Source organism: Mobula hypostoma, chromosome 5 (genome assembly GCF_963921235.1).
Source record: "Mobula hypostoma chromosome 5, sMobHyp1.1, whole genome shotgun sequence".
Taxonomy (NCBI): Eukaryota; Metazoa; Chordata; class Chondrichthyes; order Myliobatiformes; family Myliobatidae; genus Mobula; species Mobula hypostoma.
Window position 1 is genome coordinate 74,136,395 of NC_086101.1, and position 17,126 is coordinate 74,153,520.

The 17,126-nt window shown below is 38.3% G+C and overlaps 1 protein-coding gene across 1 annotated transcript in view; it reads right to left on the reverse strand.

Annotated features, from left to right (window-relative positions):
- Positions 1 to 17,126, reverse strand: part of clasp1a (cytoplasmic linker associated protein 1a) — a 300,065-nt gene that overhangs the window by 141,264 nt on the left and 141,675 nt on the right. Inside the window, exons 12-17 of the mRNA XM_063048559.1 lie at positions 15,601 to 15,746; positions 11,435 to 11,570; positions 8,399 to 8,469; positions 5,369 to 5,428; positions 4,754 to 4,831; positions 1,237 to 1,404 (exon numbers count right to left, since the gene is read on the reverse strand). Of these exons, the coding sequence (XP_062904629.1) occupies positions 1,237 to 1,404; positions 4,754 to 4,831; positions 5,369 to 5,428; positions 8,399 to 8,469; positions 11,435 to 11,570; positions 15,601 to 15,746 (659 nt within the window). The remainder of the gene's footprint in view (positions 1 to 1,236; positions 1,405 to 4,753; positions 4,832 to 5,368; positions 5,429 to 8,398; positions 8,470 to 11,434; positions 11,571 to 15,600; positions 15,747 to 17,126) is intronic.

The following is a 17,126-nucleotide window of genomic DNA, read 5'->3' on the forward strand; positions in this document are numbered from 1 at the left end:
CACCCTACTTCCTCAACACTGCCTGCCCTTCCACCTATTTTTGTATTGAGAGAAAACATAGCCGCAAAGCCATCAATTCCTTCATCCAAATCACTGACGTACAATGTGAACACAAGTTGTCCTAGCACCAACCCCTGCGGGACACCACTAGTCACCAGCACAACCAAAAAAGGCCCTCTTCATTCCCACTATTTGCCTCCCGCCAGTCAGCCAATCTTCCATCCATGTTAGTAATTTTCCTGTAATGCCATGAGCTCGTTCGTGTGTCTCATGTGCAGCACTTTCTAAAAAGACTTTCTGAATTAAATAAGCAACGGCCACCGACTCTCCTTTGTCTATCCTACCTGTTATTTCCTCAAAGAATTCCAACAGATTTATCAGGTAAGATTTCCCCCATCAGAAAACCATGCTGACTTTAGCCTATTTGATCATGTGCCTCGAAATGAAATCTCATCCTTAACAATAGACTCCAACATCTTTTCAACCACTGCACTGAAGTCAGGTTAACTGGCCTACAATTTTTCTTCTTCTGCTTCCTTTCCTTCATTATTAATACAGTGACATTTATGATTTTCCAGTCTTCTGGAACCCTTCCAGAATCTAATGATTCCTGCAAGATCATAACTAATGCCTCCACAATCTCTACAGATATGTGTAGTCCATCTGGTCCATGTTACTTATCCATCTTCAGAACTTTTATTTTCCCAAGCACCTTCTCCATAGTAATAGCAACTACAATCAATTCCGCTCCCTGACATTCTTACATTTCTGGCATAATACCACTGTCTTTCACAGTGAAGATCTTTTGGTATCTTCTGATCTCATCATATTTCATCTCCTCTCTTTATGGCTTTTTCAGTTAGCTTCTGTTGGTTTTTAAAAGCTTCCCAATCTTTTTCCTTCCCATTATTTTTTTCTACATTATATACCCTCTTTTGCTTTTATGCTGACTTTCACTTGCCTCATCAGTCACAGTTTCCTTATCAACCCTCTTTATGCTGTGAGGACTTTAGCGACAACTTCCTGAAAATCCAAATGCATTACACTCACTGTTTCATCATAAAATTAACTCATGACTAAATCAAAGTACAAACTTCAAATTCTGCTCTAGACGTGGTCTACAAGCCAAGCTGATGGTATTTATTTATAGTTTGCACAAATTGTACCTCAATCACTTCAATTTAAAAGATTGTGCCATTTTTAAACTTCAAATGCTGTTTATATCATGGTCCTTACTTTAGGCTTTCTTGAGAACTAGATGACGAACGATCAGACTGAGGCAAAGAAACGATGCTGTCTGAATTTTTCAAGTGGGACTGTAAGGGCTTCTGATAGGCAGGTTCCAATGAATTGAACAAAACTTCAGCTTCTCTGCTAAAGTGGTTGTGAAAATCCCAATATACTCTAAAAAGTGGAAGATAAAAAAAAACCACAATTAGCACTTTCAAAGTTGAAATGTGAACTGGAATTCACAAAATTAATACATGCCAATAAATTTGTTTAGTGAATTTGGCAGTTAAAAGAAAGGACAAGCAACGAAGTGAGATGCCAAGGTGCTTTTCTCATTCTATAAAAGGTGCCATCCAGTCCTCTCTTCCAGAGATTAATCCTGAGGAATGGGTGGAAAAGCATGCATGTAGAGAAGATAGAAGAGTCTTGGAAGACTGTGGATTTTTTTTTGGTATTGGGTATGCAATTTTCAGATTACTAAGTTAGAGGTTGGGAAATACTGAGAAGTCGTTTTCATTCACAGGATGGAGACCAAGAATAAAGGCAAGTAACTTTCAAGCCTCCAAGTTCCTCACTGTAGTACAAAACCACAGGTCCAGGACTCCCCATGACAATCCCCCTAGGACAGCACAATTCAAGCTCTCTTCCAATGCTCCATAAAGAGCGCTACCTAGAGAAATTACATCATCCTACAGCTCAGATAAAGAAATCACATCAGGATCATAAGGAAGCCTGACAGCAGGAAACACTTGGTAGACATTTCCAAATGATGTTCAGTAACCTTTGAATGAACATAGTGTTCAGCTTCAGGAGAGAAAAAAAAATAGTAATAATTAGAGATACAGCACGGAACATGTCCTTGTGGTCCATCGAGCCATAATCGCCCAGCAACCCACCTATTTAAACCCTAGCCTAATCACAGGATCTTTGCAATGGTTAATTAATCTATTAACTGGTACATCTTTGAACTGTGGAAGGACACTCATGAGGTCACAGGGAAAATGTACGAACTCCTTACAGATGGCGATGGAACTGAACTCCAAACTCCAATGCCCTGAGCTATAATAGCGTTGAACTATCCGCTACACTACCATGGTACCCTATTGAAATGTATAATGCTGAAGCAAGCATTATACAATTCAAAGTAAGCTTATTATCAAAGTACATATATGTTACCATACACAAACCTGAGATTCGTTCTCTTGCTGGCAATACTCAATAAATACAATAACCACAATAATGATAGATTGCACCCAGCAGGTAGACAACCACTGTGCAAATACAAAAGAAAAAGTAATAATAAATAAATAAGCAATAAATATCTAGAGTGAGATGAAGAGTCCTTGAAAATAAGTCCACATCTTGTCATTTGTTGTGGGAACAGTTCAGTGATGGGTTAAGTGAAGCTGAATGAAGTTATCCCCTCTGGTTCAACAGCTTGATGGTTGAGGGGTCATAACTGTTCCTGAACCTGGTGGTGAGAGTCCTGAGGCTCCTATACCTACTTCCCAATGGCAGTAATGAGAAGAGAGCATGACCTGGGTTGCGGGGGTCCCTGATGATGGATGCTACTTTCCTGTGACAGCACTGCATGTAGATGTGCTCAATGGTGGGAAGGGCTTTACCCATGATGGACTGGGCCATATTCACTATTTTCTATAGGTCTGCCTTTCAAGTGCATTGGTGCTTCCATACCAGATTGTGACTCTCCACCACACATCTATAGAAATTTGTCAGTTTTAGATTCATGTTGAATCTTCATAAACTTCTCAGAAAGCACAGGGGCTGCCATGCTTTCCTCATAATTGCACTTAGCTGGACCCAAGATAGGTCCTCTAAAATGACAACATTGAGGAATTTAAAGTTGCTGAGTCTCTCCACTTTAGATTCAACCCAATGAAGACTGGCTCATGGACCTCTGGTTTCCTGAAGTCAATAATCAGCTTCTTAGTCTTGATGACATTGAGTAAGAGGTTATTGTTGTGGCACCACTCACCCAGATTCTCAATCTCCCTCTAATATTTTTAAACAGAAAATTGTCAAAAACAGAGATGAACAGATGGGGGGGGGGGGAGGAAGAGGAGGAAAATGTGTTGCAATCATTCCCTTCAGCTTGGTAAAGCAGTTAAGCACACCTAAAATTCTCCAAATGATTACCATTGAAGTGGTCTGTGCCAAGACAGGCCACCACACGATAGCCAAGTTCCAAAGGAAAGAAAAGCCTTTACAAAGAGCTACCTTTGCTAAACAATTAAGATTTTTATCACTCAAAGAAATACTAATGCTTTGTTATACTTCCACTGCAATGACTCCTTACTGGACCCCGAAATCTCAGGCTAACAAAGTGGGCCCTCCAAAACTGGATAAGACAAATGGAGGTGGATGAGCTGTGCTGGTCAAAACGGAATCAACATTTGAAATGTTCATTAATTTGTGAGTGCACAGGTAGTTTTTGAGCAAACAGATACTTTTAAGTGGAAAATCCATGTGGCAAGTTTCTTGAATAATGAACATAAAGCTGCATCCTTTATACAGCACTCTTGAAAGGTAATAGAAAGGAAACAATTTTCTGACATCTATTTCAAGATTCCATGCTGTGCATGTCTTTATTACATATAAAAACTGAGACTGAACTGAAGTGAACGCCAGAAATATTGACTGCAGTTAATCACAGCAGCAAACAAGAGCAAACCCTGGAAATTTTAGTAAATGTCGATTCATGTCAAATTACAGTAGGAATGACTGGAGAGATATCAAGAGCATGAACCTCACTACTTTCTCTGTGCCACAGAGATTGAAGCAACAGTAGCATCCCTCTGACCAGCCAAGCTGAGGTCAACCAACTCAGCACAAGCAAAAAAAGACATGTAATCATTCTCATTACTATTGCCTTTGTGAATTTTGTCTTAAAACAGTAACAAATTAACCATAAAGCTGTGGCTGCTCTATAGAATGCGTGAAGAAAACAGTTCCCCAACACCAGTTTTTCCTCATTAACTAAAATAACTATTTCAAAACTGTATAACCAAAAGAGTTTTTCAAGTTACACAGCATTCTAAATGAGCCTTACATCACAAATCCTTCAGAGTCACTGGGTAAAAGGCTTTAATTCCTAGTCATGACAATGAGAAATAACACATTTGACTTTTAAAGAACAAAGTTGTTAGATGGATGGTGGAAAAGAACAAAAATCTTTTAATATGAACACCACTTAGGGATAAATGCAAGCATTTCTTACTTCGCATATTTCAAATGAGAAAGAATTCAAAGTATGGTCAAAATAGTATGTACTGGCAAGTACTATTTCTTTATCCCCTTCAATTGGTTCATTGTTTTTTTTAAAAAACCATCAGTAGACTAAGGCAAATAATACTTGAAGTCAAATTAATCTGGACTAAACACAGAAAGCATTTTAAGTAACATTTAATGAATAGCTTCTTAATGTGGATTTTGAACAAGTTAATAGCAAGTAAATTAAACTAGATGTCACTTTGGTAATGTCATAAACTTAAAAACAACTTACTTTCGAGCTTCTAGTCTAACTTCTGAATCAGCATCATGGATACCCTTCTTTATTGTTTCAGCCAGAAGTGATGAATGTCTAAGAGGGAGAACAAAATTGCTATGGCCCAAGAAAGTTTCATTGCAAATATAGCAGCTTGGTTGCACCACTTACACAGAGATATTACTATGCAAGATGATCACTATTACATTACAGCTCAATAAACAGCATAATCCTTCTCAAGTTCAACTTAATGCCATATAGCCTTCTGAAAATAAAAGGGAGTGAAGTTTCATAATACAATTTCAAGGGCTTTCTTTCCATTACTATGGAAACAGGACATTCATTGCTTTTGCCAGTTGACTTATTTAAATCCCCAAGTACATCACTATTCTAAAGAACAATCTTCTTTCACAAACTTAGTGGCCAAATAAATTCATGTGTTTACACACCTATTCATTGCCAATATATCTTCCACCTGCCATTTCATTTCCATTATCATTTACCTCTTATGATATTCAAATGTTTGACACCACTGTGCAATTTCGATTTTAAACTATTTATCAACAACACTCAAGTAACCAGTAGTCCATTGAGCTGAAAAGCAGAGAAATTATGCCCTGGTTGTTTACTTACTTTTCTAATGAATGTGTTTGCCATTCCAGCAGCAACCTTTCCAAAAATTCAAATGAACGCCTATTAAAAAACAAAATGAGTTTGTCATTAGAAAACCCAAATTATTATACAAGTAGAAAAATTTCAACATGTCAAATACAGACATTAATTATATATATCTATACAGTCCATTCTTTAGATGTTTTTTCAAATATCAAACAAAATGTGCCTAAAGGAAGTGGTTTATTGTTTTGAAATGATTCGAGAAACTACATACAATGGCACTAATTCAAGAGCTTTCACAACTTGAAATGTGTTTCATAAATTTATCAATTATGATTGTGCCAAATAATTAGATGAAACCATCGAACTATATAGACAGTAACAGCATTGTTTAAATGCACTGGGATGAAAGCCAGTTAATTACTTATCTAAGGCTCTTAAAGTCCCATCAAACAAGCAAGGTTTTCAGAAGAAAATTTGTTCTTTAAATCTTGAGGTTTGATGGAGGGTACCATTCCCTTCGGTTCCCTTGTACAATGGTGACGAAGACTTCAGAAAGAGGGAAATTTTCCAGATTTCTTTTTCCTTCAGGTCAGTTTTTGAGCCAACTCCTAGCCTCTTATAACTGGTTTCTGCAGAACAGCGCATGTATATACAAACAGACTAGAGCAGGACTCCTTGCTTATGGGTATTGAATGTCATTTGTCCCTGGTGCAAAAAGATTGCGAATATCAGATCCAGTGGAACAAAATAGTGCAACTAAAATTTGGGCCAGCATTATAGCATAGCAGTTAGAGTAACTATAAAAGCGCCTTTGCCATGGGTTCAAATCCACCTCGTCAGTAAGGAGTCTGTACGCTCTCCCCATGACCACATGGGTTTCCTCTGGTTTCCTCCCACATTCCAAAGACTTATGGGTTAGTATGCTACTTGATCACAAGTGTAATTTGGCAGCACAGGTTCAATGGGTTGGAAGGGCCAGTTATCATGCTGTAGCTCTAAATAAAATTAAATGAAAAGGACGGATGCAACTTTAGAACTTCTCTTGAACAATATATCAGGTTTATTTGTAATTGGTCCACCACGTTATCATGTTTGCATCCATGATAGATTTTCGAAAGCTTTGATTTTCTTTAAACTGAAATAATAATGGATGCTGGTTCTTACAGCAAATCCTGGAACAGTTACCAACAATTTATGAGTTCAAGTATGAAATATATATTACACTAAGACACAGCAACCACATTCACACAGCAAATCCATAATTGTTGAAGAATGTAGCATATTAGTGTTTCAATAAAATTCAACAGAATCAAAAAAAAACAAAAACCGACATATGCTGGAAATTCTACGTGAAAACAGAAAATGCAGGGGAAAATTTGGCAAGTCAGGCACCATCAGGAAAGCAGAGTTAATATCACAGGTTAGTGACCTTTCATAAGAATTTTAAAAAGTAAGAAATAAAAACATTAAGCTGGGGAGGAGGACATTATCTATAAAAATACAGAGACCAATGACACTGGAACTGTCACACTAAACAGTGGCTATGCCAGAAAACTGAAAACAAAATTGAGATTACAGGAAATAGTCAACACATCAGGCAGCATTTGTGCAGAATGAAAAACAGTTAATGCAACAAGTTGATGAAACTATCAGTTGTGATACAAAGGCAATATTTCTCACATTATTGAATGCCTGTGGCTGTAGATGCGACAAGCCAAAAACTGGTGATGAAAACTAATTTTGGGCTTTGCCGCAGCAAGACACCAAGGACTTCAGTCAGAATAATGCATTGTGGGGATTATAATTTCTTATTAATTACCAGACTATTGAAAGATGGAGGAGGAAGAGGGGAAATGCACACAGATGCAGCACAGAGCGTCATAGGAAGTCATTCCTGCCTGTGGCCATCAAACTTTACAACTCCTCCCTTGGAGGGTCAGACATCCTGAGCCAATAGGCTGGTCCTGGACTTATTTCATAATTTATTGGCATAATTTACATATTACTATTTAACTATTTATGGTTCTATTACTATTTATTATTTATGGAGCAACTGTAACGAAAACTAATTTCCCCCGAGATTAATAAAGTATGACTATGAAACCAGGTAGGCAGAGCAAGTGAGAAGCACAGAGAAATGGGAAGGAAAAGAGGAATGGAAAAGGTGAAATGTGGAAAAATGAAAGAACTAAAATGAAGGATCAAACAAAAATAAAATCACTGACTATAGAACAGATTTACATAATGGCCTAAATTTAAAAAAAAACAAAATGATTAATTTTCTTGGCAGATGGTTGACATAGGATGGGAAAACTTCTTGTCATTCAGAATCAGGTTTAATATCTCTAGCATATGTTGTGAAATTTGTTGCATTGCAGCAGGAGTACAATGCAATTCATAATAACAACTATAAATTACAATAAGTTTAAATAAAAAGAAAATTAAATTAAATTAGTGAAAACAAGAGTAAAAAATACAGGGGTAGCATTCATAGGTTTATTGGTCATTCAGAAATCTGATGGCAGAGGTGAAAAATCTGTTCCTAAAACATTGAGTCTGTGTCTTCAGGCTCCTGAACCTTCTCGATCATAGCAATGTGAAGAGGGCATGTCCTGGGTGATGGGGGTCCTTAATGATGGATGCTGTCTTTTTGAGGCATCATCTTTTGAAGGTGTCTTGGATGCTGGAGAGACTCGTGCCCATGATGGAGCTAACTGATTTTACAACTTCCTACAGCTTTTATTGATCCTGTGCAGTGGCCTCTCCAGGTCAGATGGTGACGCAGCCAGAGTGCTCCGCACAGTACATCTGTAGAAATTTTCATGAGTCTTTGGTGACAGAAGAATTCTCCTCAAACTCCTGATGAAATAGGAGACCTGGAGGTCCATAGCTTCAACATGAGCAACTGATACGTCCTCAATTAGCATGTACATAAACTCAAAAATTTAAAATCCTTAGCATTGATATCTCACCAGAGGCATGGCATCATTTACTCCTTCAAAGCAATTCATCACAGTAATAAAGAAAAAACAGGTTAAAACATACCTCCGAACGGCCACAGACTTTGATGCACAGTTGCTTGAGATAATAGGTATTAATCTATGGAAGTGCGTATGCTGGAAAAGATTTTTTTTTTCAAGAAAAAAATATTAATTTAAAGACATAGAAATTATTACTCCTAGCCATAAACTGGGATGGTATTTACTTTAAAAAAAATACAGCTTGCTTAACTTTTCATAACCATCAATTTCCCAGTAAAAGTGGTTTCTGCTCTTGAAACTGAAACTTTTGGTAGGGTCTCAGCCAAAAATGCTAACTGTTCATTCCTCTCCATAGATGCTGCCCAACCTACAGAGTTCCTCTAGCAGTTTGTGTGTGCCAATTTCTAGGTTCCTATATAATAAACATAGAAACACAGAAAATAGGTGCAGGAGTAGGCCATTCAGCCCTTCGAGTCTGCACTGCCATTCAGTATGATCATGGCTAATCATCCAACTCAGAACCCTGTACCAGCCTTCCCTCCATACCCCTTGATCCCTTTAGCCACAAGGGCCATATCTAACTCCCTCTTAAATATAGGCAATGAACTGGCCTCAACTGTTTCCTGTGGTGGAGAATTCCACAGATTCACCACTCTCTGTGTGAAGAAGTTTTTCCTAATCTCGGTCCTAAAAGGCTTCCCCTTTATCCTCAAACTGTGACCCCTCGTTCTGGACTTCCCCAACATCGGGAACAATCTTCCTGCATCTAGCCTGTCCAATCCCCCTAGGATTTTATACGTTTCAATAAGATCCCCCCTCAGTCTTCTAAATTCCAACGAGTATAAGCCTAGTTGATCCAGTCTTTCATCATATGAAAGTCCTGCCATCCCAGGAATCAATCGGGTGAACCTTCTTTGTACTCCCTCTATGGGAAGGATATCTTTCCTCAGATTAGGGGACCAAAACTGCACACAATACTGCAAGTGTGGTCTCACCAAGGCCTTGTACAACTGCAGTAGTACCTCCCTGCTCCTGTACTCGAATCCTCTCGCTATGAATGCCAGCATTCATTCGCCTTTTTCACCGCCTGCTGTACCTGCATGCCCACTTTCAATGACTGGTGTATAATGACACCCAGCTCTCGTTGCACCTCCCCTTTTTCTAATCGGCCACCATTCAGATAATAATCTGTTTTCCTGTTTTTGCCACCAAAGTGGATAACCTCACATTTATCCACATTAAATTGCATCTGCCATGAATTTGCCCACTCACCTAACCTATCCAAGTCACCCTGCATCCTCTTAGCATCCTTCTCACAGCTAACACTGCCGCCCAGCTTCGTGTCATCCGCAAACTTGGAGATGCTGCAATTAATTCCCTCATCCAAGTCATTAATATGTATTGTAAACAACTGCGGTCCCAGCACTGAGCCTTGCGGTACCCCACTAGTCACTGTCTGCCATTCTAAAAAGGTCCCGTTTATTCCCACTCTTTGCTTCCTGTCTGCCAACCAATTCTCTATCCACATCAATACCCTACCCCCAATACTGTGTGCTTTACGTTTTAAAAAAAAATCATCCAATCTCCTTCCATTCCCAACATTTCCACCCCCCTTTCCCCCCTTCTAAATTCATTAACTCCATCTTCTTTGATTATTTTAGAGATTGGCCATTCCCCAAAACCTTGCTAAAAACGGATAAAGGCAACTTGGGCGTTGTTTCCATTAGGTTTTCAATGTTAAGGAGTCAAACTCGGTCTTTAGATGGCCACTCATCTTCTTGTCTCCTTTGTGATTTAGTAAGATCAGGGCTGATCCGATTGCAACTCTACCTCCACATTTCCATCCAGCTATGATAACTTTTCATCAATTTCCATATCTAGTACCTAAAGACATCTATCTCAAAACATTCAAAGATTTTGTTTTCTTTGCCTTGTGATGAACTAAGCTCAGATTTCTAATTATCAGAAAAAATAGCACCCTAAGTGGCATAAATAGTCCATCCCTCAGATTTTCCCCCTAAGAAAAAATATCTGCATAGCTATCTGACAAAAATGCACACCATTTTTGACAAAACCATGCTACAAAAGGCCAAAGGATAAAGTTAAGTATGCTACTTTTCAGAAGCCAGCCTACCTATTGCACTGCTTTAATATCCTTCCTTTAATGAGCCTAATGTTATACACAGGAATGCAAATAGGATCTTGCCAATTACATACAACTGAACAAAAACTTGGCTACATTTGTATTCAGTTCCTTCAGCAGCAAACAATGCAAATCTGCTAGTTTCCATTATTTGCTGTACCCACATACCAGCCTTTTGTGAGCTGAGAGATCTCTCTATACCACAGAACACTATGATCTGTCACTATTTTGATAACCTGTTGCTTTTATCTTGTCAAAATAGATAACTTTGCATTGTATTTTATTTACTAAATCCTTGCCCATGAACTTTAAGCTCTGATAGACACCTACACACAGTCCCAGCAATGAAGAGCTCTGCAGCCCAGCTAATTGTCACTCCCAAATCAAAGATTATGAAGCCCCATTTCTTGGATCACAAGATCAGCGAGTTCAACAGACCAGAATACAGAAGTGGATGCACAATGTAATTTAGCCTCTCACCAAAGGAATATCTTGACAGCCATTTTTCAATACATTTTGAATAAAACTTCTAGAGGTATACAGCACATCACAGAAACAGGCACTTTGGCTCATCTAGACCACGCCACTCTGGTATACTGCCTAGCCCCATCATCGAACCACCACAAGACCATATGCATTCTTACCTCTTTCGTCCATGTACTTTATCCAAACTTCCCTTAATTTTAAAAACTGAACCCAAATTTATCACTTCCACTGGCAGCTCATGCCATATTCACACCACCCTGACAGAAGTAGTTCCCTCTCAGAACCCCCTTAAATATTTCATCTATTAAATCTATGACCCCTAATTCTAGTCTTACCCAGGCTCAGGAGCAAAAGTGCGTAATCATTCACCCAATCTAAAGTCCTCAATTTTGTATACCACTACAAGATCCCTCCTCATTCTCCTGAACTCCAGGAAATTAGATCCTAACCTACTCAACCTTATAAACTTACTCGAATAATTAATCTGATGGCTGCTGTACCAGATGTAGCTATAACTTTGGCACTATTAGGAACAAGGTTGAATAGTGTTGGCATAATAGCTTCTGCACCATGATCAAACCGGTTTCCCAGAACAGATGACAGATACCTAGAAAAAAAGTTGATAATACAAGCTTTGAAGTAATGAAGCATTTGTAGCAATGAAGAACAAATCTCTACATAAATTACAATAAACTGTGTGATAACACAGTTTCAAATAGTTATAAAATCATTGATAAAATTGATCTTTTGAAACCTTATCTCCTTTGTTATCATTGTGTTAATGGCATGCTATGATGAGGATACATTTTTTAAAAACACTTACTAAATTAACAATGAGCTATGTGTACAAGAAATAATTTACATCATGCTCTTAACATAAAAATAAAGACATCCCAAGATACATCATAGATAGTTTACTCCTTGTTCATTTTTATAAGTTTATTAGGGATATAGATAGGATAATTGCAAGAAGGCCTTTTCTACTGAAGTTGGGTGGAACCACAAGTAGAGGTCATGAGTTAAAGGTGGAAGGTATACAGTTTAAGGGGAACATATGAGGGGAAACTTCTTCATTCAGAGGGTCGTGAGTGCGGAATAAGCTGCCAGCGCAAGTGGTGCACGTGAGCTCAATTTCAACACTTAAGAGAAGTTGGGATAGATACATGGATGGTAGGGGTGTATGGAGGGCTATGGTCTTGGTGCAGGTCAAGGTCAATGGGAGTAGGCAGTTTGAATGGTTTGGCATAGATTTGATCGGCCAAAGGGCCTTGTTTCTGTACTGTACTTTTCTATGACTATTTCCCTCACAACTGATACAATTTTCATTTTAGCCTGGGAAAGTCGATAGAGCCTTGGCTTACTCATTCAGAATTAAGTACTTCTGACTATGTAATACTCTATCATCAGCTGTTCCACTGAATAGTGTCATCTCAGATTATGTACTTGGTGTTTCATTTGAAAAGGGAAAACGCATAACCTACTGACACAAAGGAAAGAATGTTGCCAGTGAACATAAGTAACAAATTAAGCTGGACAGAAAATCTTGATAGGTGTCCTAATGTAAAAGTGGCCCTCAAGTAATATCCCCTCTGAAAAAGAACCATCCAGGCAAGTTTATTTAATGGCTCAATTTCACCCCCCCCCCCCCGCGCCCAAAGGTATCATGATGTTGACGGCAATATTATGCTCCTGGAAATTCTTCAGTTTCAAAGAGACACTGGAACACAGGCATCATTACTCATATGTACAAGATTACCCTTGTATGTATGGAAGAAAAATGCATTAAACTAAAAGAGTAGGATTTTTTTCTTCTGGAAACATAGTATTAAAGCTAAACTGGTCAGTAGTTCTTGAAAGAATGGAGTCACTGCTCTAGGAGGTGGGCCTCATGAATGAGATAATCATTGAGAAGATGTGCAGAATATGGGACTAACAACCAGAAGAATTTGGATTATTTTGGCTGTAATGTTTTGAAAGGAATAAAAATTTAAGGATAGAAAAGTCTGAATTGAGCTTAATGTGATCATGTCAAATATGCTGATGGGAGCTTTATACCAAATAAGCATACATCTGTGCTTTTATAGTTATATAACAGGCAAGGATTAGAAACAAATATTGAAAATTTTACTAAGACCAGGGAAAAAAAGCTGGCATTGAAAAGAAAACTGAATGGTTAAAATTGCTGGAGTATCATAGCAGTTTGAAGGATAAAAGGCTGTCAGGAGGTGAATTCAAACTGCCATCACAAATTGTTTTAGCTTTGTAGGTTTGATGGCAAAAAGAAGATCCCTTTCACATTTCACAGATAACAAGATTTGAAATGGCAGAAATGCATGTAGCTGAATTGTAGAAGGATAAAGGAACACCAGCAGTGATCAAGGCTGAAGGACACTGAACAGTGGTGTTTCTCTGGATTAGTACCAGCATCAATGTGCTTCATTAATTTGATTATCAAAATGAATATATCGACTGTAAATGCCATTTTAATATGTGTAGATAAGTTAATATATGGAGGTAGGCAAAATAATGAGGACACAGATAGACAAAAAAGTTAGTGGAATGGAGAATCACGTGACGGTGAAAATGTTTACACAAGGCGGGAAGACATACATTTCAGTAGGATGGAAATAACACTGAACTTTTATCTAACATTAGGTCAGCTACAATTGGAGAATTGTGTCTAATTCTGTCCAATACATTTTAAGGAGAACATGGTCACCTTTTAAGGATGCTGAAAACACAGACCAGAATAATTTCAAGGATGAAGGATTTGAGCTAGAACATTGGAGAAGCCAGTATTGTTCTCTTTAAAACAACAAATATTGAAAGAAGATTTGATAAAAGTATCAAAAAATCATAAAGTATTCAGACAAAATGAATGACAAGTCTGTTCCCAATGGAATAAAGTTCAAGATCCAGAGGTCAAAAATTTAAAGTGACATAAATAAAAAGATCAAAGATAATATGAAAGAAGGCTTTAATTTAGTAATTATGATCTGAACTACACTATCTGAAAGGACAGCAGATGGAATATAATGGTTATGCACTTTGGTAGAAGGAACAAATGTGTACATTATTTTCTAAGCAGGGAGCAAATTCACAAATTAGAGGTGCAAAGGGACTTGGAAGGCCGAGTACAGGATTCCCTAAAGGTTAACTTACAGGTTGAGTGAGTAGTGAGGAAAACTAATGCAACATTAGCATTGACTTCGACAAGACTAGAATATAAAAGCAAGGATGCAAGATTGAAGCTTTATTAGGCATTGATAAGACTTGCATTTGGAAAAGTAGTTTAGGGCCCCTTATTTAAGAAAGGATGTGCTGACCCTGGAGACGATCCAGAGGAGGTTCCTGAGAACAAACCCAGGAATGAAAGTGTAAATGTATGAGGATAGTTAGATAAATCTGGACCTGTACTCACTGAAGTTGAGAATAATGAGGGGAGAATCTCATTAAAAGCTACCGAATATTCAAAGGCCTAGATAGCATGGGTGTAGAAAGAGTGTTTCTATAGTGGAAATGAGAGGCATTGATCGTGTGGATAGTCAGAGGCTTTTTCCCAGGGCTGAAATGGCTAGCATGAGAAGGCACAGTTTTAAGGTGCTTGAAAGCAGGTATAGAGGGGATTGTCAAGAATAAGTTGTCATTGTAGTGAAATGGGCTGCCAGCAACAGTGGTGGGGGCAGATACAATAGGGTCTTTTAAGAGACTCCTGGATAGGTACATGGAGCTTAGAAAAATTGAGGGCTGTCGGTAACCCTAGGTAATTTCTGAAGTACGTACATGCTCGGCACAGCATTGTGGGCCAAGGGGCCTGTATTGTGCTGTAATTTTCTATGTTCTATGTTTCTATGAATGTCTAGGACATAGCATCAGAAAGCAAGGACATCCCTTTACAACAGAGATAAAGAACAATTACTTTAGCCAGAGACAGTGAATTTGTGGAATTCATTACCGTGAGTGGCTGAGGTGGACAAGTCATTGGATACATTTAAAGCAGAGGTTGATAGGCTCTTGATTAGTCAGGGCATCAAAGGTTACGGGTAGAAAGAGGGAGTTGAGGGGAAAATACATCAGATATGATCAAACGGCAAAGCAAACTCAATGGACCGAATGGCCTAATTCTGCTCTACATCTTATGGTGGAAGCAAATTAATCATGGTTTTCATTAAAAAACTGCTAAGTACTAAGGAAAAAATAATTCAGTGTCTTGGAAGGAGTTGGATGGCTGTTATGAAAAGCTAGTCGGTCTCTGTGAATCAAAAGACTTCTCTTTTATGTTGCAATAATCCTATAATTTTATGTTCATAGAAGTTAAAATGATAGTTGAATGCGTGCACAGAATAATGGCTGGAGAACTTTAAGACAGAAAGGCGAAAAGTGAATTAGAAGAGAGTATGAAAGGAATCAAATTGCAAAACCTAGTGGATGCCTGGAAGAATGTTAGGGTTGCAAGTCGGGGAAAAAAAACCAAACAGTTTGTAAATCCAACATGAAGGTTGTAAACTTGCTTGGCCAAATATCACCATGAAACAAATTTTTAAAAATAGTGATATTGTTAAAAACAAATTACTAATATCAATTACAAATTCATTGCCCATTTCATTTAGTCTATTTCAACATATTCCACAACTTACCCTAACGTTATACAGGCTTCACGTACGACTTGAGATCGTAGGTCTTTTGCTGATAATTTGAATGCACCATCTAAAAGCCGCAGATGTTGAAAGAAAGATTCGTATTCTGCTGCCCCACCCATTAATAGAGACCTAATCTTTTTAAGCTGTAAACAAGAATTGTTTTATATGTAAATGGTTCATATGCAAGATTAGCAAAATGAAAACTAGAAATGATGCGAGATTATTTTGTCTAATGTCTTGAGCTATCACTAACAAAACTTAAATTGTGCATATCCATGTAAATCACTTTTTAAAAAGTTATACATACATCTTGAAAAACAAACTTCAAACCTTCTATTACTCTGCCTGTCTGCAGTATTAAAAACACGAGGCTTGTCTCTATGTAATTCTCCTCTTCACTAGCAGACAAACTACACAGAAAAGTAAGTGTAGAGGACAAGCATTCAGCCCTTCAAGTCTGCTCCACAATTTAATACCATTAAAACTCCTAACTTACGTGGACGCCTTATTCCTGCTCTTACACAATACCGCTTTGCAGCAGGAAATTATCTATTACTTATTTATTTCTTTTGTTAATTAGGTATACAGCGTGAAACAGGCCTTTCAGGCCCTTCAAGCCGCCTGCCCAGCAACTCACCAAATTTAACCCTAGCCTAATCATGGGACAGTTTAAAATGACCAATTAACCAGTACGCTTTTTGGACTATAGAAGGAAATCAGAGCACCCTGAGGGGAGAGACACACACACAGAAACACAGACATCCCACCTCTTCCGGAAGTTCCGGGAGTCTCCCGCATATTGATAGTGGCTCCCTAATGCCCCGAAATTATACACAATATCCCGCAAATTGATTTTTTTTGAGAGGGAGAGGGAGAGGGAGAGCGAGCATTCTGATTGGTCTCTCTTTGTGCTAAGTAGACCTATCAGTTTTCTTTGTGGGCGGGCTTTACAGTCAACCTCAAAAATAATGACAGTGTTGCTCGCTGCACTGTTTGCAACAGTGACTTTTCTACTGTCCATGGTGGGTTAAAATGTAAAAGACATGTTGAGGTGAGTTTAACAGGTGTCATTCGTTGATTAGCATAGCTAACATTATTTAAACTAGCTGGTTTGCTGCTAAGGAGCTACTCTATTGATGTTCTACATGATGACGCCAAACTCCCTGTAGACTTGCTTAAAGGTGTAATAGAATAAACAGGATAATATAATATATACACATTTTAATGTCACATTGTCTGCATATACCCAATTTGGTTTACAGATTAGACAAAATCACTAAACAAAGTATTACATACACCCTTGGAGGTCAACCCGGGTGGGGGGGGCAGGGGGGGGCACGTGGGGCTGCTACCTCCCTGAAATGAGTTTTTGCAGGGTGGGATGTCTGGAAACACACACACACACACACACACACACACAAAGGAACGTACAAACTTGCTTACAGAGAACACCAGAATTGAACTCCAAATTCCACACTGAACCCCAAACTATAATATTTTCTTCCCAACTGCTACGCTACCAT